Consider the following 26,862-nt stretch of genomic DNA (forward strand, 5'->3'; position numbering starts at 1 on the left):
AATTCATTGTCGAGGTTGACGCTTCAGAGGTAGGCGTGGGAGCCATTCTATCCCAGCGCTTCCAGTCTGACGATAAGGTTCATCCTTGCGCTTATTTTTCTCATCGCCTGTCGCCATCTGAGCGCAACTATAATGTGGGTAACCGTGAACTGCTCGCCATCCGCTTAGCCCTAGGCGAATGGCGACAGTGGTTGGAGGGGGCGACCGTTCCTTTTGTCGTTTGGACAGACCATAAGAACCTCGAGTACATCCGTTCTGCCAAACGACTTAATGCCCGTCAAGCTCGTTGGGCGTTGTTTTTCGCTCGTTTCGAGTTTGTGATTTCTTACCGTCCGGGTAGCAAGAACACCAAGCCTGATGCCTTATCCCGTCTGTTTAGTTCTTCTGTGGCTTCTACTGATCTCGAGGGGATTCTTCCTTATGGGCGTGTTGTCGGGTTGACAGTCTGGGGAATTGAAAGACAGGTTAAGCAAGCACTCACGCACACTGCGTCGCCGCGCGCTTGTCCTAGTAACCTCCTTTTCGTTCCTGTTTCCACTCGTCTGGCTGTTCTTCAGTGGGCTCACTCTGCCAAGTTAGCTGGTCATCCCGGTGTTCGAGGCACTCTTGCGTCTATTCGCCAGCGCTTTTGGTGGCCGACTCAGGAGCGTGACACGCGCCGTTTCGTGGCTGCGTGTTCAGACTGCGCGCAGAAGAAGTCTGGTAATTTTTTTCTGCTTCTGCTCCTGGTCTTGCTGGGTCTCAGTCTGTTCCCTGCCATCGCATCTCTCCTGTTCTTGTCCCTGCCCTTGCTGTGTCTCAGTCTGTCCCTAGTTCTCATTTTTTTTTTAGAGTAGTACCCTAGTTTCCCTTTTTATCGTTTTTCGTTACGGTCCTGAGGAGAGGAGTTGGGTTCTTTCTCGGGACGTGCTGGACCGTTTGATCTATGATTTCCTCCGTTGCTGCCAGTGTTCCTCCTCGAGAGCGCCAGGAGGCGCTCGGTGAGTGGGGGGGTACTGTCATGTTTGTCATTTATTATCATGTCTTGTCCCTGTGCTCCCCATGCTATTCGTTTCCCTCTGCTGGTCTTATTTGGTTCTTTCCCTCCTATCCCTCTCTCTCCCCCTCCCTCTCTCACTCTCTCGCTCTCTCTTCTCTCTGTCGTTCCGTTCCTGCTCCCAGCTGTTCCTATTCCCCTAATCATCATTTAGTCTTCCCACACCTGTTCCCGATCCTTTCCCCTGATTAGACTCCCTATTTATTCCTTTGTGATCCGTTCCTGTTCCGTCGGTTCCTTGTTTTGTATTCCATGCTGTAATTGCGTTTCGCCCTGTCCTGTCGTGTTTTTTGCCGTGATTGTGTATCACCCTGTCCTGTCGTGTTTTGTGCCTTCTTCAGACGCTGCGTGTGAGCAGGTGTCTCAGTTGACTACGGCCTGCGCCTACCCGAAGCGACCTGCAGTCTGTGGCCGCTTCTCCAGTTGTTTTCCCCCTCTACTATCTAGAGGATTTCAGTTATTCGGTTTTGAGCATTAATAAACTCTGTTTCTGTTAAGTCGCGTTTGGGTCCTCCTTCACCTGCATAACACCCACAGAACACATCCTTGATCAGTGGACAACTGGTCTTTCTTGTCGATTTATGGACGAAGGTTATCATCATTTACGAAGGTTGGCCAACCGCCTAATGTTAAGTCCAAGACTTTGGAAAGCACTGGGTCTTTCCTTGTTTCCTCTGCTATGTCTGAAGCAGAGATGGGCAGTTCGTCAATGAGAGAGATCTGGAAGACTGCTCTATCATCTTGTCGGAGTCACTGTTGCACGGTAGTCTCGATAGTGCATTGTCATTTGCGTGATCACTGGATCGTCTGTACTCAATCTCGTAGTCGTAGGCTAACAATATCAGAGCCCAACATTGCATTCGAAGTTCAGCAATGGTTGGTATAGCTGATTTTGGTCCAATGATGGCCAACAGTGTCATGCAGGTGAATGAGGACCCAAAAGCGACTTGGCGAAAACAGAGTCTTTAATCCAGTAAAGTATTTCTACAAACATAAGACATAATTCCACTCGTAATGACGAGAACAGACTGGAGACTCGATCAAGAACTGCAGGTTGCCTCGGGAAGGCACTTGAACGTAGCAGACTCAGACACCTGCTCTCCACGCAGCATCTGAGGGAAACACGACACGACAGGGCGATACACAGACACAGCACGGTGAACAATAGACAATGATCCGACAGGACAGGAACGGAAAACAAGGGGAGAAATAGGGACTCTAATCAGGGAAAAAGATATGGAACAGGTGTGGGAAGACTAAATGATTGATTAGGGGAATAGGAACAGCTGGGAGCAGGAACGGAACGATAGAGAGAAGAGAGAGAGGAAGGGAGAGAGAAAAAGGGGAACGAACCTAAAAAGACCAGCAGGGGGGAAAACGAACAGAAGGAAAAGCAAAATGACAAGACAATCTAAGACAAAACATGACAAACAGAGGCTTGTGATCTGTTAGCAGTTGGAACTTCCTTCCATAGAGGTATTTGTGAAACTTCTTCACTCCGAATATTATGCTCAGGGCTTCCTCTCAATTTGAGCATAATTTTTCTCACTTGGTGACAGATTCCATGATGCAAATGCAATAGGGTGTTCTTCACCTGACGGTAGAACATGTGAGATGACTGCTCCTACTCCGTATGGAGATGCATCACACGCGAGTCTCAGCTTCATCTATGTGTTATAGTGGGCAAGCCATTTGCTCTTTAGCAGACGCTGTTTGCAAGTCTTGAATGCTTCTTCGCATTGTGGGGACCAATTCCACTTTGTATCGGCCCGCAGCAGTTGGTGAAGTGGATGCAACAATGTGGACAAGTTTGCCACAAAATTTCCGTAATAGTTCAGGAGCCCCAGCTCAGCTCAGCTCTGAGATATTTGTGGGTGCTGATGCGTTAACGATTGCTTCCACCTTGCTGTTGGTTGGGTGCAGGCCTTGTGCATCAATCTTGTATCCGAGATACTCAAATCAAATCAAATCAAATTTATTTATATAGCCCTTCGTACATCAGCTGATATCTCAAAGTGCTGTACAGAAACCCAGCCTAAAACCCCAAACAGCAAACAAAGCAGGTGTACTCCACTGAGTCCTGGAGGAACTCACACTTGCTGCGTTTCATTCTCACTCCGTATTTCTCCAGTCTTGACATCACTTTGTCCAGCACTACAAGGTGCTCTCCAATGGTTGGTGCTGACACGAGGATATCGTCCATGAAGCACACAACATTGTCTATACCGTCCAAGATCTGATCCATTGTGTGTTGGAATATTGCTGGAGCTGTCAAGATTCCATAGGCCAAGCGATTGAATCTGAATAGCCCCTTGTGTGTATTGATGGTCAGATACTGTTCTGACTCTGGATACAGCTTCAGTTGCTGATAAGCGAATGCCAGGTCCAGCTTACTGAAAACCTCCCCACCAGCTAGAGTGGCAAACAGATCTTCAGTGTTTGGTAGTGGATATTCCTCTGGTAGTATGCAGCGATTTACTGTGACCTTGTAGTCACTGCACATTCTGACGGTCTTGTCTTTCTTTGGGACTATAACAATCGGAGTGGCCCAGTTGCTCCTCGCTACTTTCGTGATTATGTTATTCTTATTTAGGCGGTCCAGTTCCTTCTCTACTGCTTCCTTAAGAGCATAGGGAACTGGATGTGGTTTGTGAAAGATAGGCTTGGTTCCTGCTTGCACGCTGACGTTTGCTGTGAAGTCTTGTATTTCACCGTAGCCATCTTTGAAAAGTTCTTTGTGCGTCTCCAGCATGTTAGTGGATCACTGGTTTGTCATTTCTCAGACTGAAGATTTCTCCCCAGTTCAACTTGATCTTTTGTAGCCAGTTTCTGCCTAGCAAGGCTGATTTTTCTCCTTTAACAATGACAAGCGGTAGCATCCACTCCTTCTCCTCATACCGGACTGGTACCTGTATCTGCCCTAACACAGGAATAGTGTCACCAGTGTATGAAGAAAGGCGGATGGACGCGGGCTGAAGAGGGCACTCTTTCGGTTGATCTTTGTACAGTCTCTCTGGAACCAGGGATACAGACGCTCCGGTGTCCAGCTGCATTTTTACTGGTTTTCCCGCTAACTCCATGTTGAGATAGATTCCATCTTTTAGTTGTTGAGCTGTGTACACTGTGAACAGTTCCACTACTGTTTCAGTTCTACCTTCCTCTTCTTGTGCTGCGTCTGACACTTTGTGTGCTCTTGCTGTGCGTTTCGAGGCTTCACACACTCTCTGTAAATGTCCAACCTTTCCACAATTGTGGCACTTTTCCTTTTGGAATCGACATTCACTGTGCTGATGATTATCTCCCCCACATCTGTAGCAACTTGGCTTAGACCTTTGAGATGTGGGCTGCTTTGTTCTTGTGTAACCTTGAGGACGGGACTGAGAAAAGTGTGACTTTTGTGAGCCTTTTTCACCACGTGCATCACTGACCTTGTGAACACCTTTCTGACGTTCTGCATGTCCCGATAGCTCAATAGTATCCCTGTGGGCAAGCTCGAGTCCAAGTGCTATATCACAGGCTTTCTTAAAGGTCAGGTCCTTCTCTGACAGAAGCCTTCTGTGATATGCTTCACCTGTGAGACCACATACAAACTTGTCTTGGAGAGCATCATCAAGAAATTGTGCAAACTCACATGTACTTGCCAGCCTTTTCAAAGCAAGGATGTAGTCAGCCACGGTTTCCCCTTGACTCTGGTGACATTTGTAAATTCTGAAATTCTGAAATTCCAATGAGAATTGGCTTAGGCTTGAAATACCTTGAAAGACTTTGTCAGTTCTGCATATTTCAACTCCACTGCTTTTATTGGTTCAATGAGACCTTTCAGCAATCCATACTCAGTTGGACCCAAAACACTGAGAAATACGTCTGCTTTCTTTTCATCTTTGATTTAGTTTGCAGCCAGCCAACGCTCAAAACGCTCCAAATAGGAATCAAAATCCTCTTTTGTAGCCTCAAACTCTGGTACTCGACCAATGGTTGCCATTTTCACAGTTAATTGTTCAGTTTCCTTATTCCTTGTATTTTTCTTTTTTTAAATTTTCATCTAATTCTTCACTTCAGAAGTTTCTGCAATTGCTTCATTCACTGCACTCATTTGTAATAATGTACACACCGTGTTACGTTCCTTCTTCCTTTTTTTTTGACAATATTTCTCCACTGAGATCGCCTAATTTCAATGGGTTCAATGACAGTTTTTTTTAACCACCAGAGGACAGTGTCGCTATTCTGGACTCCAATAGTCTTGCTACTTGGCAGCTCCTGAATACTGTACCTCCTAGCAGTGCTTAGCCTTCTCTACTGGCGAAATAAAATAAAAAAATTATGTAATTCGTCAGTTATTTGAGTTTCATTACTCACGCAACATTCTTCCCTTCAAGCAATGTCCGTTTATGTAGTTTAATCACCTCGTCGCCACTGTATTATTTGTGTTGTGGAGAAATGACCAGGCAGGAGACGGGAGTACAGTTAGTTTTCGTTTAGTCAAAACCCCTCGTGCTCTACAGTTCCCGGCACCCTAGTGCGCATGTGCATTTCCTCTTAGGTGTAGTAACGTAACACTGCCGTAATACATTACTGCTTAGTAACAGCATAGTAACTAATATAAACAGATGTAAATCCCAGATACTACAGCGGGGAACTGGAACTCGCTGTCATGCAAGTCAATCCAGAGCATCCCAAACATGCTCAGTGGATGACGTGTCTGGCGAGTAGGCAGGCCATGGAAAAACTGGTACATTTTCAGCTTCAGGAATTGTGTACAGATTCTTGGGGCATTATCATGCTGAAACATGATGGGATGGCGGTAGATTAATTGGAAAACAATGGGCCTCAGGATCTTGTCATGGTATCTACGTGCATTTCCATTTATAAAATTACATTTTCATCAGCTGTCTGGGTGGCTGTTCTCAGACGATCTCACAGGTGAAGAAGCCGGACGTGGAGCCCCTGGTATGGTGTGGTTACACATGGCCTCCGGTTGTGAGGCCGGTTGGACGTAGTGACAAATTCTCTAACACAGTGTTGGAGGTGGCTTATGGTAGAGACATGAATTATTAAATTATCTGGAAACAACTCTGGTGGACATTCCTGCGGTCAGGTCTCTAGTGGCGTATTCAAACAACTTGTATTGTTGTTTGAATTCCAATTCAGAAACTCTGGCATCTTTCTCTGACTTTCTGACCTGAAAATCACTGGTGGCATGATTTGATCACATTTCCCCCCCCCAGTTCCCAGGTCACCACAAGTTTAATGGTTTAACAGACACTATCACAGTCAACATGCAATCCCTAACCTATCAATTTCTGTGGAGATGTCTTATGGTTAAAAGCAGGGCTTGAATTGAGGGGGTATGTGAGGATATAGGCCTAATTCTTGTTATAGAGATGGGCTAAAAGCGATCTAGGCTATTACAATGCAGGGCTTGAACTGAGGGGATTATGTCTACATAGTCTACTAGCCTATCATATGTCTTGTTCAGCCTCATCATGGCCTGTTGGTAGGCCTAAAGGCTTATGAAAACATTCACTTTTAAATGAAAAGCAGGTGTCATTATCACACAGAAAATATGGTTGTTTTATTAAATGATCTGCAATTTGCAATGCCTATAGCAAAAGACCAAAAAGAAAGAATTGGTATGGAAGCTGTATGGGTCTATTCAGACCAAACAGCTTAACAGATCAACTTTAATATTTTTTATTCAGGAGAATCGCATTGAATCAGGCTATTCATTTCAGTGCAGTTGCATTCTTACGCATAACCTTACAGTGCATTCGGAAAGTATTCAGACCCCTTCCCGTTTTCCACATTTTGTTATGTTTCAGCCTTATTCTGATAGGGGTTTTTCCATAAATGTACACGCAATACCCCATAAAGTGAAAACAGGTTAAGAAATATTTGAAATGTATTAACAATAAAAAATAACAGAAATACCTTATTTACAAATCACAAACATGTGTATAGCAGATATTATTGCAGATGTAGTGAAATGCTTGTGTTTCTAGCTCCAACAGTGCAGTAATATCTAGCAAGTAATATATAACAATACACACAATCTAAAGTCAAGGAATGCAATTCAAAATATAGAAATATTGGGATGAGCAATGTCAGAGAAGCATAGACTAAGATACAGTAGAGTAGGACAGAATACAATATATACATGAAATGAGTGAGATGAGTAATACAAAATGTGTAAACATTTTTAAAGTGTTCCATTAATAAATTGGCCAGTGATTCCAAGTCTATGTACAGTATATAGGCAGCAGCCTCTAATGTGCTAGTGGTGGCTATCGTGGTGGCATATTTCTGCTTTACCAAATGAGGAGTGTTACAAACTACACACCAGTCAGAGTTATACTTAAACTACATCTTTAATAATAACAAGCTTTGCAATAGCATTTGACTTTCAACAATTCACTATTTCTGATGAACCATTGAGAAGTGACTACAGAAAAGTACAAAGCTCTTTTATAGCCAAGATACACCCCTCTCAACTTACACTGACGAACCACAGATCTTAGGAACAGTTAACAAAGGTTAAGATTTGTATGAAAGATATATATATATAAAACATAGCAGACAGTTACTGCTGTGTCAACAGTTTATTGTAAAGACCAGTGTCTGGCCCTCCTACTCCAGAAGGGAACCGTTTCTACCTGGTACGGCATAGAACAGAACCATTAGCTAATGTTCTCTGGAATGCTCTTCAGGGTTTATCACCCAAAGACATCGTAAATCTCCTCTGTCAGTGCTATCTCATAGAGGCCCATCCTCAGTGGAACACACACAATACTCTATTCTGTCGAATGTAACAACTATTATGTAATACAAGCATTATAACATAATCTTGCAATTTTCCATGACACTATTTACCAGTCTGATGGCCTTGAGATAGAAGCGGTTTTTCATTCTTCAGCTTTGATGCACCTGTACTGACCTCAACTTCTGGATGATAGCGGGGTGAACAGGCAGTGGCTTGGGTGGTTGTTGTCCTTGACAATATTTTTGGCCTTCCTGTGACATCAGGTGCTGTAGGTGTCCTGGAACGCTGGTAGCTTGCCCCCGGTGCTGTGTTGGGCAGACCGCACCACCCTCTGGAGAGCCCTGCCGTACCAGGCGGTGATACAGCCCAACAGGATGCTCTCAATTGTGCATCCCTATTAAAGTTTGTGAGTGTTCTCGGTGCCAAGCCAAATTTATTCAGCCTCCTGAGGTTGAAGAGGCACTGTTGCGCCTTCTTCACCACACTGTCTGTGTGGGTGGACCATTTCAGTTTGTCAGTGATGTGTACACCGAGGAACTTGAAACTTTCCACCTTCTCCACTGCGGTCCCGTCGATGTCCCCTCTGCTGTTTCCTGAAGTCCACGATCAGCTCCTTAGTTTTATTGATGTTGGGGGAGAGGTTATTTTCCTGGCACCACACTCCCAGGGCCCTCACCTCCTCCCTGTAAGCTGTCTCGTCATTGTTAGTAATCAGGCCTACTCCTGTTGTCTCATCTGCAAATTTGAAGATTTAGTAGGAGGCGTGCGTGGCCACGCAGTCATGGATGAACACGGAGTACAGGAGGGTGCTGAGCACACATCTTTGTGGGGCCCCAGTGTTGAGGATCAGCGAAGTGGAGATGTTGTTTCCTACCTTCACCACCTGGGGGCAGCCCGTCAGGAAGTCCAGGCCCCAGTTGCAAATGGTGGGCTTCAGACCTAGGGTGTGTTTCCTGTACCTCATGAGATCACGAAATTAAACACACTCGTCACAAATGTCCCTTAACCTCTCTGAGATATCTGGCCAAAAGCCAGGGAAAATGCAGAGCGCCAAATTGAAATATATTACTACAAAAATCAAACTTTCATTAAATCACACATGTAAGACACCAAATTAAAGCTACACGTGTTGTGAATCCAGCCAACATGTCAGATTTCAAAAAGGCTTTTCGGCGAAAGCAAACGATGCTATTATCTGAGGATAGCACCTCCGTAAACATAGAGAGAAAAGCATATTTCAACCCTACAGGCGCGACACAAAACGCAGAAATAAATTTATAATTCATGCCTTATCTTTGACAAGCTTCTTTTGTTGGCACTCCAATATGTCTTTTTTAACGTAAATAAATCGATCAAATTGAAGACGGGATGATCTGTGTTCAATACAGGAGGAAAACAAACTGACGCTAGCTTTCTGGTCACGCGCCTCTAAATCTAACAGTACACTTCAAGTTACCCTCGTTCAAGATGGCCGTACTTCTTCATTACACAAAGGAAAAACCTCAAACAATTTCTAAAGACTGTTGACATCCAGTGGAAGCTATAGGACCTGCAAGAAGGTCCCTTAGAAATCTGCATTCCCAATGAAACTCATTGAAAAAAGTGTGACCTAAAAAATAAACAAATCTGAATGGTTTGTCCTCTGTGTTTCGCCTGCTAAATAAGTTGTTATACTCAGACAGTTTTAGAAACTTCAGAGTGTTTTCTATCCAAATCTACTAATAATATGCATATGCTATCTTCTGGAGATGAGTAGCAGGCAGTTGAATTTGGGCATGCATTTCATCCGGACGTGAAAATACTGCCCCCTGTCACCAAGAAGTTAAGTGTCCACGGACTATTCCCACATTCTCAAACGTAGCAATATTGTTTAATTCTTCCATTTTGGGGATTTAGGAGTTCGGCCAAGTGAAGTCCTTTGTCCTCTTTCTGTGCTCTCTCCCTCTCTTTCTGCATGACCAGGGGGAGATTGCCTTTGTTAGGAATTTATGACCTGTGTTACGAATCCCTTTTGGCCCGACAGTCTAGGGGGGGATGGTAATGAGACCCGTAACATAACTCATGCAATTTATAATAGTGACAAAGTAAAAGTGAGAACGAAATAACCACGACTACTGAAATCTACCGTCAAACTCTGGGTTTATTGGAAAACACACGGTAATGGGGGGGGAGCAGGAAAAGGGGCTGAGCTGGACCCAAGGAAAGAAATAATAAGTATTCAAAAACACCCCTAAGCTAGACTAGCTTATTTCAACAACAGCTAACTAACCAAAAATACAGTGGGTGGTCCACCCAGTTCTAACTAGGGTATTTAACAAAGTTTACCTACGGGTAGTGTATGCCCATGGGTGACTTGTCTTGGTTCCCCCTTTCCCACCAGCAAACAAACACCATAACCAAAAACAATACTCACAGGTGATGACAAAGTGATATGGAGGTGCTCAAACAAAAGAGAGGTCAATACACAAAGAGAGAGTGAAACAGAGAGATCTACAGACATGGCATTTACAGAGAGATTGAGCTCCACAGTAAACAACTGACAGGGTTTTTAAACAAAGGGAAAGGAACGGTGATTGGGTAGGAAACAGGAGGAGGTGTGTCTTCTGATTGCTGATTGGTGACTGATTGGGGAGTGATGAGTTTCACCTGTGAGGGGAGAAGGAGAGAAAAGAAACACACACACAGGATACTGGTATCCGTAACAACCTGGGATAACAGAACCTGGTTGTAGGAGAGAGAGTGAGAGGGGGGGGCACGATTTACACCCAGAAAGGGTCACATCATGACACTAGGCACACCTCAATATCAGTCATTGTGGACAGGAACACATCCATTAAGAGGAATAATGTACCACTGCATAAAAATGATAATGCAAGCCAGTCACAAAAGTGGCAAAGCAACTATTAGCAGAATGTGTAAGGCAGTGTTGAATGTGTCACTGTCTGTCACCTTGATTATTCAAAATTCTCTCAACCTGTGCACTACGTTGTAAACTTTAATTCATAGGCTAGGTTGTAGTAGCCTCATGATGGGTACAGGGGAAATTTGAGCATCATGTAATAGTCTAAACCTATCAATGTTACGTTGAGCTGGGTGAATGGAATATGAATGACAGTAATCCATTATGCTGTAGTAGAAATAAGGCTATCAATCATCCTCCCTCATCTTAAAAGACACAGACGGCCACTGGTTACACACACACACACACACACACACACACACACACACACACACACACACACACACACACACACACACACACACACACACACACACACACACACACACACACACACACACACACACACAAACACACACACACATTATTTGTATATGTGACCTTTGGATTAGATACTAGATTGGATTAGATGTATCTGACACTGTAGCAACACCATGTAAAGTGGTGCCATTTTATTTCCTAATACTAATGTCACTTCTTAACCTTAGTCTCTTTGCTTCAATTTGGCAGCAGTTATATCCTATTATAGATGCATTCTTAAAGTCGCTCACTGTCTGATAAACCTCAGCCCCCTCCTGTACTCCCTGTACACCCATGACTGCGTGGCCACGCACTTCTTCAACTCAGTCATCAAGTTTTCAGACGACACAGTGGTAGGCCTGATTTCTAACACACACACACACAAACACACACACACATTATTTGTATATGTGACCTTTGGATTAGATACTAGATTGGATTAGATGTATCTGATACTGTGGCAACACCATGTAAAGTGGTGCCATTTTATTTCCTAATACTAATTTCACTTCTAACCTTGGTCTCTTTGCTTCAATTTGGCAGCAGTTATATCCTATTATAGATGCCTTCTTAAAGTCGCTCACTGTCTGATAAACCTCAGCCCCCTCTTGTACTCCCTGTACACCCATGACTGCGTGGCCACGCACTTCTTCAACTCAGTCATCAAGTTTGCAGACGACACAGTGGTAGGCCTGATTACTAACAATGACGAGACGGCCTACAGGGAGTCGAGGACCCTGGCAGAGAGGTGCCAGGAAAATAACCTTTTTTAATCTTTATTCACCTTCTCTCCTGTCTGCACACTCCTTTCAGCCCCTCCCTCGCTCTCGTGCACACCTGTGAAAGAGAGAGAATGTGTGTGTGTGTGTGTGTGTGTGTGTGTGTGTGTGTGTGTGTGTGTGTGTGTGTGTGTGTGTGTGTGTGTGTGTGTGTGTGTGTGTGTGTGTGTGTGTGTGTGTGTGTGTGTGTGTGTGTGTGTGTGTGTGTGTGTGTGTGTGTGTGTGTGTGTGTGTGTGTGTGTGCGTGCATGCATGACTGTGTGATTCTTTGTTAGGGAGGTTAGGCATAAGTCACTCCTCAACTGTAAACCCAAGGGGTGTCTGCAGCCAAGAGCTCGACATATGACCACATGGAGATGGTAGTTCAGAGTGTACCCTTGGCCAAGATACTTAACCATAAGTTAATCCTTTACTTCCTCATCCAGTTGTGGTGGATGGTAATGCACTTAGTATTTTGTGGATTAAACTAACATGTACTGTATAGACCAGGGCTGTTTAAATCTTATGCTATGGAAGTCCAGACTACTGCTGGTTCTGTTCTACCTGAATTAATTGCACCCACCTGGCCTCGAGATCCAGATTTGAGGGGTATAGAGCAGAGTTTCCCCAACCCTCTCCTCGGGCTCCCCCAGACATTTACATTTGTTTTGTTAACCCTAAACTGGCACACCCGATTCAATTAGTCAACTAATCAAGCTTTTAACTGAATCAAGTGTGCCAATTTAGGGTTAAAACAAAAAAGTGAACCATCTGGGGCTTCGAGGAAAGAGTTGGGAAACCCTGGGTAGAGACAGTAAAATTAAAGGCAAACTGAGATGAACAGCAGAGGCAAAACTTCAATTTCATTGGTCAGGCCCATCGCTCCTTCAGGAGCATAGACCAATGACGACTGCTCTCCTTTGCACTCTGTTCTGGGCAGTATTCTCCAGCTGGTTCCACCTCATGTTGGTTTTCCTTGTATCTTCCTTCAGCTCCCACCTCCAGGTGTTTCTTGGGTACCCTTTTCCTTTGTGAGTTCTAGGATAGAGCTTGCCTGGTGATGTTGGAGGGGGGCGTTTGGATGGTGTGGCCGATCCACCCCCAACCTCCAGATCTTCTCTTCCACCAGAACATAGCTGGAGCGCTTGAATAAATGAATAAACAATATCCCCATTTCAAATAGAACTAAGTAAACTTATACTCTGTTTTATTATATCTGATTAACAATATGAGTTCATAAGAAGGGATTGTGTGACACAGACAAGGAGTAATTAAAGTTAATGAACACCATTCCAACTAGGAAGAAAGAAGTGGACTGTGTAAACAGATAAGGTCGTTAACCTATGGTTGAACCGATGAAACTGAGCTCTGGGGTTTTTAGATAAGACAGTGAGTGCATTCCTAGGTTTTCTGTTAATTAGAACTGTCAGCTAAGTGGTGATCGATAATGTTGAGGGGTCAAAAATTACCTGGGATTGTGTTAGAAAGTTATAATGAAATTTTCACCTCACTTTGTCCCTGTCGAGAGGAGGAGTTTCTGTTAAGCAATGAAATGACGTCATGTTTTGTATATAAACTGTTGCTCGTGGTAACGTGGCAGCGCACTCCGAGAATACATTATTTTACCTATTATTGAAATGGCTGGTCTCCGTCTATTTTTTGCAAACAAGAATCTTACAAATTCTCATAAACTAGATTAAGGGTTTTCAATTAATGAAAACACATTGGCATAATTAAATTACAGTAACAGCGCTCCATCTTCCCATAAGCCTGCTATAAAATATTGGTGTCCACAGTTATATCAAATAAATACAACAGATTCCAGAAACGCATGATAAGAAAACATCCCTGTAGAATCATTTTGGCCTGATGCTCATAGAGTTGATAAGCATGAAGACGTCCAGAGGTCTCATACCCTCCATCGTAGGGGCTGGTGGTAGTCCTCTGAAGAGGTCTCATACCCTCCATCGTAGGGGCTGGTGGTGGTCCTCTGAAGAGGTCTCATACCCTCCATCGTAGGGGCTGGTGGTGGTCCTCTGAAGAGGTCTCATACCCTCCATCATAGGGGCTGGTGGTGGTCCTCTGAAGAGGTCTCATACCCTCCATCATAGGGGCTGGTGGTAGTCCTCTGAAGAGGTCTCATACCCTCCATCGTAGAGGCTGGTGGTGGTCCTCTGAAGAGGTCTCACACCCTCAATCGTAGGGGCTGGTGGTGGTCCTCTGAAGAGGTCTCATACCCTCCATCGTAGGGGCTGGTGGTGGTCCTCTGAAGAGGTCTTATACCCTCCATCGTAGGGGCTGGTGGTGGTCCTCTGAAGAGGTCTCATACCCTCCATCGTAGGGACTGGTGGTGGTCCTCTGAAGAGGTCTCATACCCTCCATCGTAGGGGCTGGTGGTGGTCCTCTGAAGAGGTCTCATACCCTCCATCGTAGGGGCTGGTGGTGGTCCTCTGAAGAGGTCTCATCCCCTCCATCATAGGGGCTGGTGGTGGTCCTCTGAAGAGGTCTCATACCCTCCATCGTAGGGGCTGGTGGTGGTCCTCTGAAGAGGTTTCATCCCCTCCATCGTAGGGGCTGGTGGTGGTCCTCTGAAGAGGTCTCATACCCTCCATCGTAGTGGCTGGTGGTGGTCCTCTGAAGAGGTCTTATACCCTCCATCGTAGGGGCTGGTGGTGGTCCTCTGAAGAGGTCTCACACCCTCCATCGTAAGGGCTGGTGGTGGTCCTCTGAAGAGGTCTCATACCCTCCATCGTAGGGGCTGGTGGTGGTCCTCTGAAGAGGTCTCACACCCTCCATCGTAGGGGCTGGTGGTGGTCCTCTGAAGAGGTCTCATACCCTCCATCGTAGGGGCTGGTGGTGGTCCTCTGAAGAGGTCTCATACCCTCCATTGTAGAGGCTGGTGGTGGTCCTCTGAAGAGGTCTCATACCCTCCATTGTAGAGGCTGGTGGTAGTCACAGTCCTCCAACTGTACGTCGACCTTAACATAGTAAAGTGGAACATCTGACTGAACAAACAGAGCTGACTTAAATACTGTGGGTCACACACTTAATCAACAATAAGCCACACCTGGGACTGACAGCCCAACAAGGCTTCGTTCACAATATCAATGGTTCTACCCTGTTATACATGCACGTGCCTATATTTATGTATCTTTCAAAGTCTCTTTCTGCCGGTGCCAGAGGTTAGACACAGGTTGTTCCGCAAGTGCAAACCTATGCCTACTGGGGTGTGTGCAGTCAATATCACATGGGGATGGGATTTCACAGGATGTACCCTTGGCCAAGATACCTCACCACAAGTTAAGCCTTTAACACCTCATAAACAACTCTGTCTTGTGAGACCAAAACAAATGTACTGTCTAGACAAAGAAGTTGAATAGGAACAGGAAAAAATAGGAAAAAATTCTGCTGCATAGCATTGTTGTCCACACTTTATAATTTATATGCAACAGATGCTCTGTCGTTCTACCCCTGAACAAGGCCCTTATCCCACTGTTCCCCGGTAGGCCGTCATTGTAAATAATCATTTGTTCTTATCCTTCCTGTTTGGCCCTGTCCGGAGGTGTCATCGGATGGGGCCACAGTGTCTCCTGACCCCTCCTGTCTCAGCCTCCAGTATTTATGCTGCAGTTGTTTATGTGTCAGGGGGCTAGGGTCAGTTTGTTATATCTGGAGTACTTCTCCTGTCCTATCCGGTGTCCTGTGTGAATTTAAGTATGCTCTCTCTAATTCTCTCTTTCTTTCTCTCTCTCGGAGGACCTGAGCCCTAGGACCATGCCTCAGGATTACCTGACATGATGACTCCTTGCTGTCCCCAGTCCACCTGGCCGTGCTGCTGCTCCAGTTTAAACTGTTCTGCCTGTGAATATTATTATTTGACCATGCTGGTCATTTATGAACATTTGAGCATCTTGGCCATGTTCTGTTATAATCTCCACCCGGCACAGCCAGAAGAGGACTGGCCACCCCACATAGCCTGGTTCATCTCTAGGTTTCTTCCTAGGTTTTGGCCTTTCTAGGGAGTTTTTCCTAGCCACCGTGCTTCTACACCTGCATTGCTTGCTGTTTGGGGTTTTAGGTTGGGTTTCTGTACAGCACTTTGAGATATCAGCTGATGTACGAAGGGCTTTATAAATACATTTGATTTGATATTGATTTGATGATTCTTAACTGACTTGCCTAGTTAAATAAGGGTTCAGTTTTTTTTTAAATACAAAAAATGCTGGAAATGCATGACAAGAGAACCTCCCACAGATTGTTTGAGTAGCTACTCATAGAGTTGACAGTCATTAACTCCTTCGCTGACCATCAGCGTGTGTTATCATGACATGTGTTATCATGTCAGCAACGCTTGGAAATTGCATATCACTGTTTTAACTCCACCCTCTTGGGTTGGATCAGAGAAGTTACAAACAGAAGGACAAAGCAGATTGCATGATACTGTATGTGGACTGTGATGACAGGAGACTTGGTTTACATATAGCTCATCTTGAATTCTTGTCCAGACTTCTCAGTAGCCTATCTCTCTTTTTTCCACCTCTCTCATATTATCTCTTCCCTATCTCCTGTGTTTCTTTTCTATTTCGTTCCTTTCTTCAAACCCTCCCAATCCTTTCTGGATTCGTCCTCTTCAGTTCTTTCTCATCTTCAAAATGTTTCCTCTCCCTCTCTCTTCCTCTCTCCTGCTGTACTCCCTGTCACCAGCTATTGAGAATGAATATATACTCATGTAAAAACAATTACAATCAATATTTACAATAAATACTAAATAAATATCCATTGCGAATCAACGTATAGTGAGCTGTGTCTGTCATGTGTTTCACAATTAACATAGTGACCTTGCTGTTATCTGGTGCGTATGGACTGTGTCACAGACCAGGGTTTGCCTAACTCCGATCCTGGACCACAAGAAATACAGATGAGCCTTGGTGATTTACATAAATTCACTGAAAACCCACACTAACACATGGTTATATTAACAGTATTGCACTTTTCATGTAGCCAACTTTTGTCCAGCTAATAGCCTAACCACCGATCAAGGAACATTATGGACTAAATGCTGCTGCAGGATTATTTTGCTACAGCAATGCTGGTAAAATGAAGATGCTATAACTGTACATGTTGGCACATGACCTTGGCAATGATAATAATAATAGGTAAACAAATGCTAGGAGATAGGTTGTTATTATTGCAACCGGGAAGTAAATAATGCAGACTTCCTTTGAACATGAGTATGCAGGCTTTATTGAATTATCAACCCCCCCCCTCCCGCTGTGAATAGCACATGAGCCATTTACATCTTCTCCCTGAGGGGGGCGATGTTGAGCGAGATCAGAAATTTTTCCAACGTGGAGAGGTACTCCTCCGGGTGACAGCGTAGATGAGCAGCGTGCACAGACTCCTTCCACTTCCCGGTTTCCACAGCAACGCCCCGCTTCCTCCAAATATAGATGGTCGCATCCATGGCGACGGGGTCGCACAGCGCGTCGTTCTCGCAGAAGAAGAAGAGCGCCGGGGAGGTGACGGGGCTGTTGTAGAAGACCTGGATTGACTTGTCGTAGTAGTACACCGTCTGGGACTTGAAGAGCCAGAAGTAGAGCAGAGCAGTGTATCGCACCAGGGGCTCGATACGAGGGAACAGGGTCAGACCCAGGCCTGAGGCACACACAGACACACACAGACACACACAGATTATATTATTAATTACATTTCAGTTCTTGTTAATTCAATGGGATAGGCCTATGTAATTTCTCCATACAGTAAACACAATAACATACTATCATGTGTGAAAAGCCTCCTCTAAAGCAGCAAATATATTTGAATATAATCCAATATTGTGGAGCAGGTAAAGTGGGAGTATGATTACTAGGTCTTCATCACACATAGCAACATTGTGACAAACAAGGATGCAAAGTGCAGGCCTTTTCTCTGTCACACATCCACACCGTCTCAGTAACAGATCCCTCTCTTTTCCAAATAATCCAAACTGACAATCCTACCTCCTTTCCTTCCCCTCTCTCACCTTTAGCCATATGCTCCAGCGACCCGACCACCATGCTGTCATAGACATGTCCTACGACCCGTTGGGCCAGGCCTGGGTACTTGTGTGGCTCCCTGACCATCTGGCTGAGCAGCTGGGTGAAGGTGTACCCGCCGATGGAGAAGGCGTGGACCAGAAGGGGGCGACCTTTGAAACGCGGGTCTCCCAGGACCTCCAGGACCTCAGCCCCATACTCCAGCCCCCAGCGAGGCCACAGGAAGTGCCACACTGTGCTCTCCACAGATAGGATGTCCAGGCCGCGTTCCAGGTAGAGGTCCCGGTACTTTGCCATGGCCCCCGGTCGGGCGCCCAGCCACGGGAAAAGCAGGAGGAGGGGACGGGGGGAGGATGGAGAGAGGGTTGGTACATCCGAAAATGAAGGGGTGAGAGTTGAGGAAACAGTGGGGTGAGAGGGCATGTCTGAGATAAAGGGGGCGGAGAGGGAGTAGGGGGGGGAGGGAAGAGGAGAGTCTAGATGGGAGGATAAGGAGGAGGTGGGAGGAGAGGGGGCAGGGGTATCGCTGGTGCAGTAGTAGGTGATGCTTCTGGTGACCCTCCAGGCTTTGACCCGCCCCTCTCTCACTATCACAGACATGTCTGACCCAGAGTGGGAGTTACTGGGGGAAAGAACATGGGAAAGAATTAGAGCAGAAGTTTAATGACACAGGGAGAAAATATGGGTTAAACAAAAAACGTTATGCCTCAAGTTAAATTCATGTATACCTACATACACAGACACATGCAAGGTTGTGGGATCTACTCAAGGTTAGATCCGGTCGGTAGGCTATTAGTGTTACAGTGAAGCATTAGACAGTACAAGTTGCTTTGGTCCATGTTAGACCAAGAAAGCGGAGTAAGCTTTGGACTCAACACAAACATATTTGTATCTATGTGCTGATGTAAGCGCCTGTGTTACAGGCCAACTTGGATCAGAAACATTCCTTTGTAAATATGCTCTACTTTTTGATGCCCAATGACTTATGTTAGGCAAATTCTCACATGGTTAAATAGCTCAGTGTCATTTAGACATACACAGTTTCATGAAACTTCTTCAAACCAAGCCAACACCCCACACAGCAGGCAGAGTTCACAGAATTATGTACAGGGTATAAAAATGACTTTTGATCTTCCAGCCACTGTGGCAGGTAACGTTATATTAAAAAATCTCTACCAGCCACTCATTTCTTTTACCAGCCCAAATAGTTTTTGCCACTAAAATTACACTAACAAAACACAACAAAATTGATGAACATGCTTTGTAATGTTTCTAAAATAATAAATGTATTGTCTAGTAAGAAGTGACTAACGTGGTGTATTGTTTAATTAAATGTTTTGTGGCCTGAGTCTTTTAACCAAAATATCACAGGTGAGACAAAACATTTCACCTACTGCCTTTAAGGTCGGGAGGTTACCGTGGTAACGACTAGAGTCATGTTAGTGACTGTGACTATTAGAAGCGTTGTCACCTCTTCCCTAGCATTTAAAACTCAAACATAGAAAAACAACCTAGCTTGTGAACAAAACAATGTAAATAGTCAAGAAACACAACAACACTTCAGTAGACTTTCCTTTCAAGTAAATTAGACCAACTTTTATGCCTGTGCGCTGCGCTTCTAAAAATGAATATTTCACTCAGCTCTTCACATGCGCACAGCCAGGCAGTGTTGTAGCGCAAAGTGCTGAATAGGATTCGTAGTTCTTTGACTTTGCGCGATTAATTGACCACTATGAAACAAAACGGCGGAAATGCTTTTAAAACAACTATCGCAGCATTTGTTTTACTATACATGAGATCATACTTAACTATTTTTATTCACCAAATTAATGCGAGTGGAATGCTCGCACTGTGGAGCCCTGATCACCTGCAAACGTGGCTGGTGAAATAGACATTTTTACCCTCCAATGCCTGTCATTTGGCATATGGTGGGTGTTAATTTTAGGCCCTGGTTATGCATCTGTACCCCATGAAGAATTTGAGCATCCCCATAGCAGTTGAAAATCTGTCCACCGTCTTCTTTCTGTGAGGGAATTAAGTCTTCTTTCTGTGAGGGAATTAACCGGTTTAGTAGATTCCAGGATTCATCTGACCTTCCTTTATAACCGATCTCCGATCTCCATATACAAATAGGGTGGGAAATAACCACAGTAGCTGCAAGATCTACTACCCCCCCCCTCTCTCTAGCGTGTCACGGTTTTGCGCAAGAGAACATTTTATTTTCTGACAGAAAAAAAGCAACGTTTGGTAAGATTTAGATATGTACATAATGGATATCCTTAGACAAACACATACGTGGGCAGAACTTAAACAACATTGTTATTCAATTAAAACAGAAGCTTTATAAAGGGGCCGTTTGGTCCTACTATTGGGGAAAACGGCCCCCGCTATTGTGGTAAAATGCACCCTTGAAGATTAAATACACATCACTTTAAAACGTTAGCTTGCCTCAGTTGGCTGTTGGACATGCGCATATTTCAAAAGAATACCCTCTTCCTGCCAAGTAGGGTACAGTGAGGAAAAACGTTTAGCCCCAAACATACTCACTACAAGAAATTTTAAAAAACGGAATACAATTTCTCTCTAACCAAGTGGATTATTTATCTTTAGGCTCCCCTGCTGGAATAAAACACGTTTATAGATCTAACTTCATTCGATTATATATATACTGTAACGAAGCCGCGGCCCTTGCAGCGCGCTGGACCTTGGGGTAGAAGGTCGAAGGTTCGAGACCTGCTCCCTGCTGTTTCATTTCAATACAGTGCCAGTCAAAAGTGTGGACACACCTACTCATTCAAGGGTTTACATTCTAGAATAATAGTGAAGACATCAAAACGTTAAATTAATTAACACATATGGAATCATGTAGCAACCAAAAAAGTGTTAAACAAATCAAAATATATTTTAGATTCTTTAAAGTAGCCACTCTTTGCCATGATGACAGCTTTGCACACTCTTGGCATTCTCTCACCCAGCTTCAGCTGGAATCCTTTTCCATAAGCTGAGAACTTGTTGGCTGCTTTTCCTTCACTCTGCTGTTCAACTCATCCCAAACCATCTCAATTGGGTTAAGGTCTAGTGATTGTGGACGCCAGGTCATCTGATGCAGCACTTCATCACTCTCCTTGGTCAAATAGCCCTTTAACGATCTGGAGGTGTGTTTTGGGTCATTGTTCTGTTGAAAAACAAATGATAGTCCCACTAAGCACAAACCAGATGGGATGGCGTATCGCTGAAGAATGCTGTGGTAGCCATGCTGATTAAGTGTGCCTTGAATTCTAAATAAATCACAGACAGTGTCACCAGAAAAGCACCCCCATACCATCACACCTCCTCCTCCATGCTTCACGGTGGGAACCACACATGTGGAGATCATCCGTTCACTTACTCTGCATCTCACAAAGACGCAACGGTTGCAACCAAAAATCTCAAATCTGGACTAATCAGACCAAAGACAGATTTCCACAGGTCTAATGTCCATTGATCACTAATATTCTTGGCCCAAGCAAGTCTCTACTTCTTATTGGTGTACTTTAGTAGGGGTTTCTTTGCAGCAATGAAAGCTTGATTCACACACTCCTCTGATGTTGTGAAATGTTTGTTACCTGAACTCTGTGAAGCATTTATTTGGGCTGCAATCTGAGGTGCTGTTAACTCTAAAGAACTTGGGTTAAGGTCTAGTGATTGTGGACGCCAGGTCATCTGATGCAGCACTCCATCACTCCACATCTGATGCAGCACTCCATCACTCCACATCTGATGCAGCACTCCATCACTCCACATCTGATGCAGCACTCCATGGGACTCCATTCTTCATGTCCCTTTCCTGTGGCGGTCCTCATGAGAGACAGTTTTATCATAGCGCTTGATGGTTTTCACTGCATTGTCGGAACTAGAAGCACAAGCATTTCGCTACACTCGCATTAACATCTGCTAACCATGTGTATGTGACAAATACAATTTGATTTGATTTGATTTGATTTGATTTTTTGTGACTGCACTATAAGAAACATTCAAAGTTCTTTAAATTTTAACTGACCTTCATGTCTTAAAGTAATGATGGACTGTCGTTTTTCTCTGCTTACTTGAGCTGTTCTTGCCATAGTATGGACTTAGTCTTTTACCAAATAGGGCTATCTGCTGTATACCACCCATACTGTCACGACTCCGACCGAAGGTGGTTCCCCTTCGGGTGGTGCTCGGCAGTCGTCGTCGCCGGCCTACTGGCTGCCCCTGATTCTTTTCTCCCCCCTCCTTATGTGTTTATTGATGACACCTGTTTTGAGTTGGTTGTAATTAGTTGGGATTTATTAGTCAGCCGGCCTGCCCGTTTCTTTGTGCGGGATTGATTATTGTAACCCTGATGTTTGCTACAAACGTACGTGTTCTTGTATTTAGTGCTAGACTGTTTTCGTTCCCTGTGTCTGGGTCATTTTGTTTGAGCACCGAAAGGTGGGGTGGCCGTGGTTCACCGTGTGTGCATTAAAGGAGCACTTTATTGAACTCTCTGCTTTCCTGCACCTGATTTCACCCTCACGACACCCAGGACCTTACACATACCTTATCACAACTGATTGGCCCAAACGCATTAAGAAGGAAAAAAATCCACAAATTAACTTTTAACAAGGCACACCTGTTAAATGAAATGCATTCCAGGTGCCTAATTCATGAAGCTGGTTGAGAGAATGCCAAGAGTGTGCAAAGCTGTCATTAAGGTAAAGGGTGGCTACTTTGAAGAATCTCAAATAAAAAATATATTTGCTTTCCATATGTGCTTTTTCATAGTTTTGATGTCTTGACTAATATTCTACAATGTAGAAAATAGTAAAAATAAAGAGAAATTCTGGGATGAGTAGGTGTGTCCAAACTTTTGACTAGTACATTTAAAACATATATATAATACATCCTGCTCCTCTCCTCTCTACCTAACTTTCCCTCACAGTCCTTTCAGTTTTTCTCCAATCCTGTTAGTTTAGCTGTTCAACCTACCTTAGTTATCCCTCACCCATCATAGCCCTTCCATTCCCAACCAATCAGAACTCTTGGAAATGCACATCTGGACACTGCACCCACCCACTCAGGTCAGAGTGTAATCGTCATCTGAAGAGAGAGGACCTTTTATTGTCAACAGTAACACAAATGTCTGAATGTTGTGTGTGGATCAAAATAATACGAATCCAAGTCATTTTGATTACCACACATAAAGAACTATATTCAAAGAAAGCAGCTGCGTGTGTGTGTGTGTGTGTGTGTGTGTGTGTGTGTGTGTGTGTGTGTGTGTGTGTGTGTGTGTGTGTGTGTGTGTGTGTGTGTGTGTGTGTGTGTGTGCGTGCGTGCGTGCGTGCGCGTGCGTGCGTGCGTGCGTGCGTGCGTGCGTGCGTGCGTGCGTGCGTGCGTGCGTGCGTAGTGACAATTAAGAAGTAACATTCCTCAAAAATATTTTCTAACCAGAAAGCACTATAGTGGGCAGAACACAACCAATTAAATAAAGCATTAAATATATAGAGGGTGAGGGCATTCACAGCTGACTGCTCCAATGAGCTCTAGATAGCCGTTTTTACAATATACTGTATATACACACACGCTGGGTGTACAAAACATTAAGGACACCTTCCTAATATTGTGTTGTACCCTGCAAGGTGTCAAAAGCGTTCTGCAGGGATGCTGGAACATGTTGACTCCAATGCTTCCCACAGTTGTGTCAAGTTTGTTGGATCTCCTTTGGTTGGTGGACCGCTCTTGATACACACAAAACTATTGAGTGTGAAAAACCCGGAACTTCCTGCCATACCCCGTTCAAAGGCACTTAAATATTTTGTCTTGCCCATTCACGCTCGGAATGTTGCACATAAAAAATCCATGTCTCGATTGTCTCAAAGCTAAAAAGTCCTTTTTTAACCTGTCTCCTCCCTTTAATTTAAGAAGTGACATCAATAGCTTTCACCTGGATTCATCTGGTCAGAGTAGCCAGTTTCTGCTCTGCTTGCTTGCTTTTACAACTCAGAGAAAAAGCACAACACACACAGGTAACAGCTGCCTCTCCTCACACACTCTGTGGTGTCTGCAGTCCTATATGGGGAGTTATTCAGGCCAGAAGTCACCTAATGTCTTCCTAGCCCCATAAGATATCACCATGAATAAACATGGATTGTCAATGGAGACAAGTGTTTTTCTATGGCATCAAACTACTGATGCGTTCATGTCACGTCCATGTCAAGTGAAACATTGTGTAGACATATGGTTCACGTCGTGCACACATAACTGGCATGTCATGTGAAACATTGTCTAGACATATGGTTCACGTCGTGCACACATAACTGACATGTCATGTGAAACATTGTGTAGACATATGGTTCACGTCGTGCACACATAACTGACATGTCATGTGAAACATTGTGTAGACATATGGTTCACGTCGTGCACACATAACTGACATGTCAAGTGAAACATTGTCTAGACATATGGTTCACGTCGTGCACACATAACTGACATGTCAAGTGAAACATTGTGTAGACATATGGTTCACGTCGTGCACACATAACTGACATGTCATGTGAAACATTGTCTAGACATATGGTTCACGTCGTGCACACATAACTGACATGTCATGTGAAACATTGTGTAGACATATGGTTCACGTCGTGCACACATAACTGACTTGTCAAGTGAAACATTGTGTAGACATATGGTTCACGTCGTGCACACATAACTGACATGTCATGTGAAACATTGTCTAGACATATGGTTCACGTCGTGCACACATAACTGACATGTCATGTGAAACATTGTGTAGACATATGGTTCACGTCGTGCACACATAACTGACATGTCATGTGAAACATTGTGTAGACATATGGTTCACGTCGTGCACACATAACTGACATGTCATGTGAAACATTGTGTAGACATATGGTTCACGTCGTGCACACATAACTGACATGTCATGTGAAACATTGTGTAGACATATGGTTCACGTCGTGCACACATAACTGACATGTCATGTGAAACATTGTGTAGACATATGGTTCACGTCGTGCACACATAACTGACATGTCATGTGAAACATTGTGTAGACATATGGTTCACGTCGTGCACACATAACTGACATGTCAAGTGAAACATTGTCTAGACATATGGTTCACGTCGTGCACACATAACTGACATGTCAAGTGAAACATTGTGTAGACATATGGTTCACGTCGTGCACACATAACTGACATGTCATGTGAAACATTGTCTAGACATATGGTTCACGTCGTGCACACATAACTGACATGTCATGTGAAACATTGTGTAGACATATGGTTCACGTCGTGCACACATAACTGACTTGTCAAGTGAAACATTGTGTAGACATATGGTTCACGTCGTGCACACATAACTGACATGTCATGTGAAACATTGTCTAGACATATGGTTCACGTCGTGCACACATAACTGACATGTCATGTGAAACATTGTGTAGACATATGGTTCACGTCGTGCACACATAACTGACATGTCATGTGAAACATTGTGTAGACATATGGTTCACGTCGTGCACACATAACTGACATGTCATGTGAAACATTGTGTAGACATATGGTTCACGTCGTGCACACATAACTGACATGTCATGTGAAACATTGTGTAGACATATGGTTCACGTCGTGCACACATAACTGACATGTCATGTGAAACATTGTGTAGACATATGGTTCACGTCGTGCACACATAACTGACATGTCATGTGAAACATTGTCTAGACATATGGTTCACGTCGTGCACACATAACTGACATGTCATGTGAAACATTGTCTAGACATATGGTTCACGTCGTGCACACATAACTGACATGTCATGTGAAACATTGTCTAGACATATGGTTCACGTCGTGCACACATAACTGACATGTCATGTGAAACATTGTCTAGACATATGGTTCACGTCGTGCACACATAACTGACATGTCATGTGAAACATTGTCTAGACATATGGTTCACGTCGTGCACACATAACTGACATGTCATGTGTAAGTCAGTTTGAATGTAGCTAAGTTCATTATGAAAGAGCTCACCATGAATGGCTTAAAAACGGCTACATGACATTTACGTGTACATAATGCTTTCACGTCATGTACACGGTACACTTTAGTTTATTATAAAATATCTCACCATGAACTCCTTACAAACGTCTGCATGACGTCTCCATTGCCAGAGTCATTTAATCAATTGAGTTTGTTGATATAGCTAAAATAGGCATATCACCTCAATTAAATAATTATTAGGCTAGTTGATTTTCAGCCAGCCACCATTAATTACTGTGTAGATATGCCTATGTCCCAAATCAATATGGACACAAGGGCTTCTTTTTTGGAGGGAGCCCTATTCAGAAATAAGAGGTAGCCTAGGTATCTAGTGGTGCATTCAAACAACTGGGAACTCGGCAATCTCTGACTTCCGATTTCAGTGCTACGAAAACAACTAGGAACTCAGAACGAAATGAGCTCTGACTGGGAAAAATAGTTTTTAACAGTCAATTCAGACACTCATCTTTCTCTGACTTTCTGACCAGAAAATCACTGATGGCATGAATTGACCTCGTTTTTTCCCCCCAGTTCCCAGTTTACCACAAGTTTTCCGACTTAATAAAACAACCATCTTTTCTGTGTGATAATGACACCTGCTTTTCATTTAAAAGTGAATGTTTTCATAAGCCTTTAGGCCTACCAAGAGGCCATGATGAGGCTGAACAAGGCCTTCGATAGGCTAGTAGACTATGTAGAAATAATCGTGGAGTTAATCATTGTCATAGCCTAGATCGCTATATATAGTCTGAATCCTGAATCCACCATTTGGCCAAGGTGTATTTAAACTTCCGATTTCAACTGCAAATGAAGGTGTGGCTTTCATGACACTCAGCTCTATTGTGTCTGCCATAGCTTTGTTGCGGTGAATGTACACTTTCAGCCAACTACATTGCAAGCAAGTTATGTGATGGAAACCTGGATAAGGTTTCTCTCTCATGAGAATAAACTA

The 26,862-nt window shown here is 44.0% G+C and overlaps 2 protein-coding genes across 3 annotated transcripts; both read right to left on the reverse strand.

Annotated features, from left to right (window-relative positions):
- Positions 1–3,071: 3,071 nt before the first annotated feature.
- LOC123995868 (uncharacterized protein K02A2.6-like) lies at positions 3,072–3,788 on the reverse strand. The gene has a single exon (XM_046299546.1). The coding sequence runs from the start codon at positions 3,786–3,788 to the stop codon at positions 3,072–3,074; it is 717 nt and encodes a 238-aa protein (XP_046155502.1).
- Positions 3,789–17,036: 13,248 nt separating this feature from the next.
- On the reverse strand, positions 17,037–20,011 carry LOC123995813. 2 transcript variants are annotated; one of them, XM_046299495.1, is made up of 3 exons: positions 19,812–20,011; positions 17,833–18,467; positions 17,037–17,465 (listed from the first exon to the last, which is right to left on the reverse strand). In XM_046299495.1, exons 1-3 carry the CDS (start codon positions 19,835–19,837, stop codon positions 17,104–17,106), a joined length of 1,023 nt encoding a protein of 340 aa, XP_046155451.1. In that variant the 5' UTR covers positions 19,838–20,011; the 3' UTR covers positions 17,037–17,103. The 2 variants fall into 2 exon arrangements, with proteins under 2 accessions (XP_046155451.1, XP_046155452.1); XM_046299496.1 differs by lacking the exon at positions 19,812–20,011 and adding an exon at positions 19,655–19,790.
- Positions 20,012–26,862: the final 6,851 nt, after the last annotated feature.

Source organism: Oncorhynchus gorbuscha, linkage group LG14 (genome assembly GCF_021184085.1).
Source record: "Oncorhynchus gorbuscha isolate QuinsamMale2020 ecotype Even-year linkage group LG14, OgorEven_v1.0, whole genome shotgun sequence".
NCBI classification, from domain to species: domain Eukaryota; kingdom Metazoa; phylum Chordata; class Actinopteri; order Salmoniformes; family Salmonidae; genus Oncorhynchus; species Oncorhynchus gorbuscha.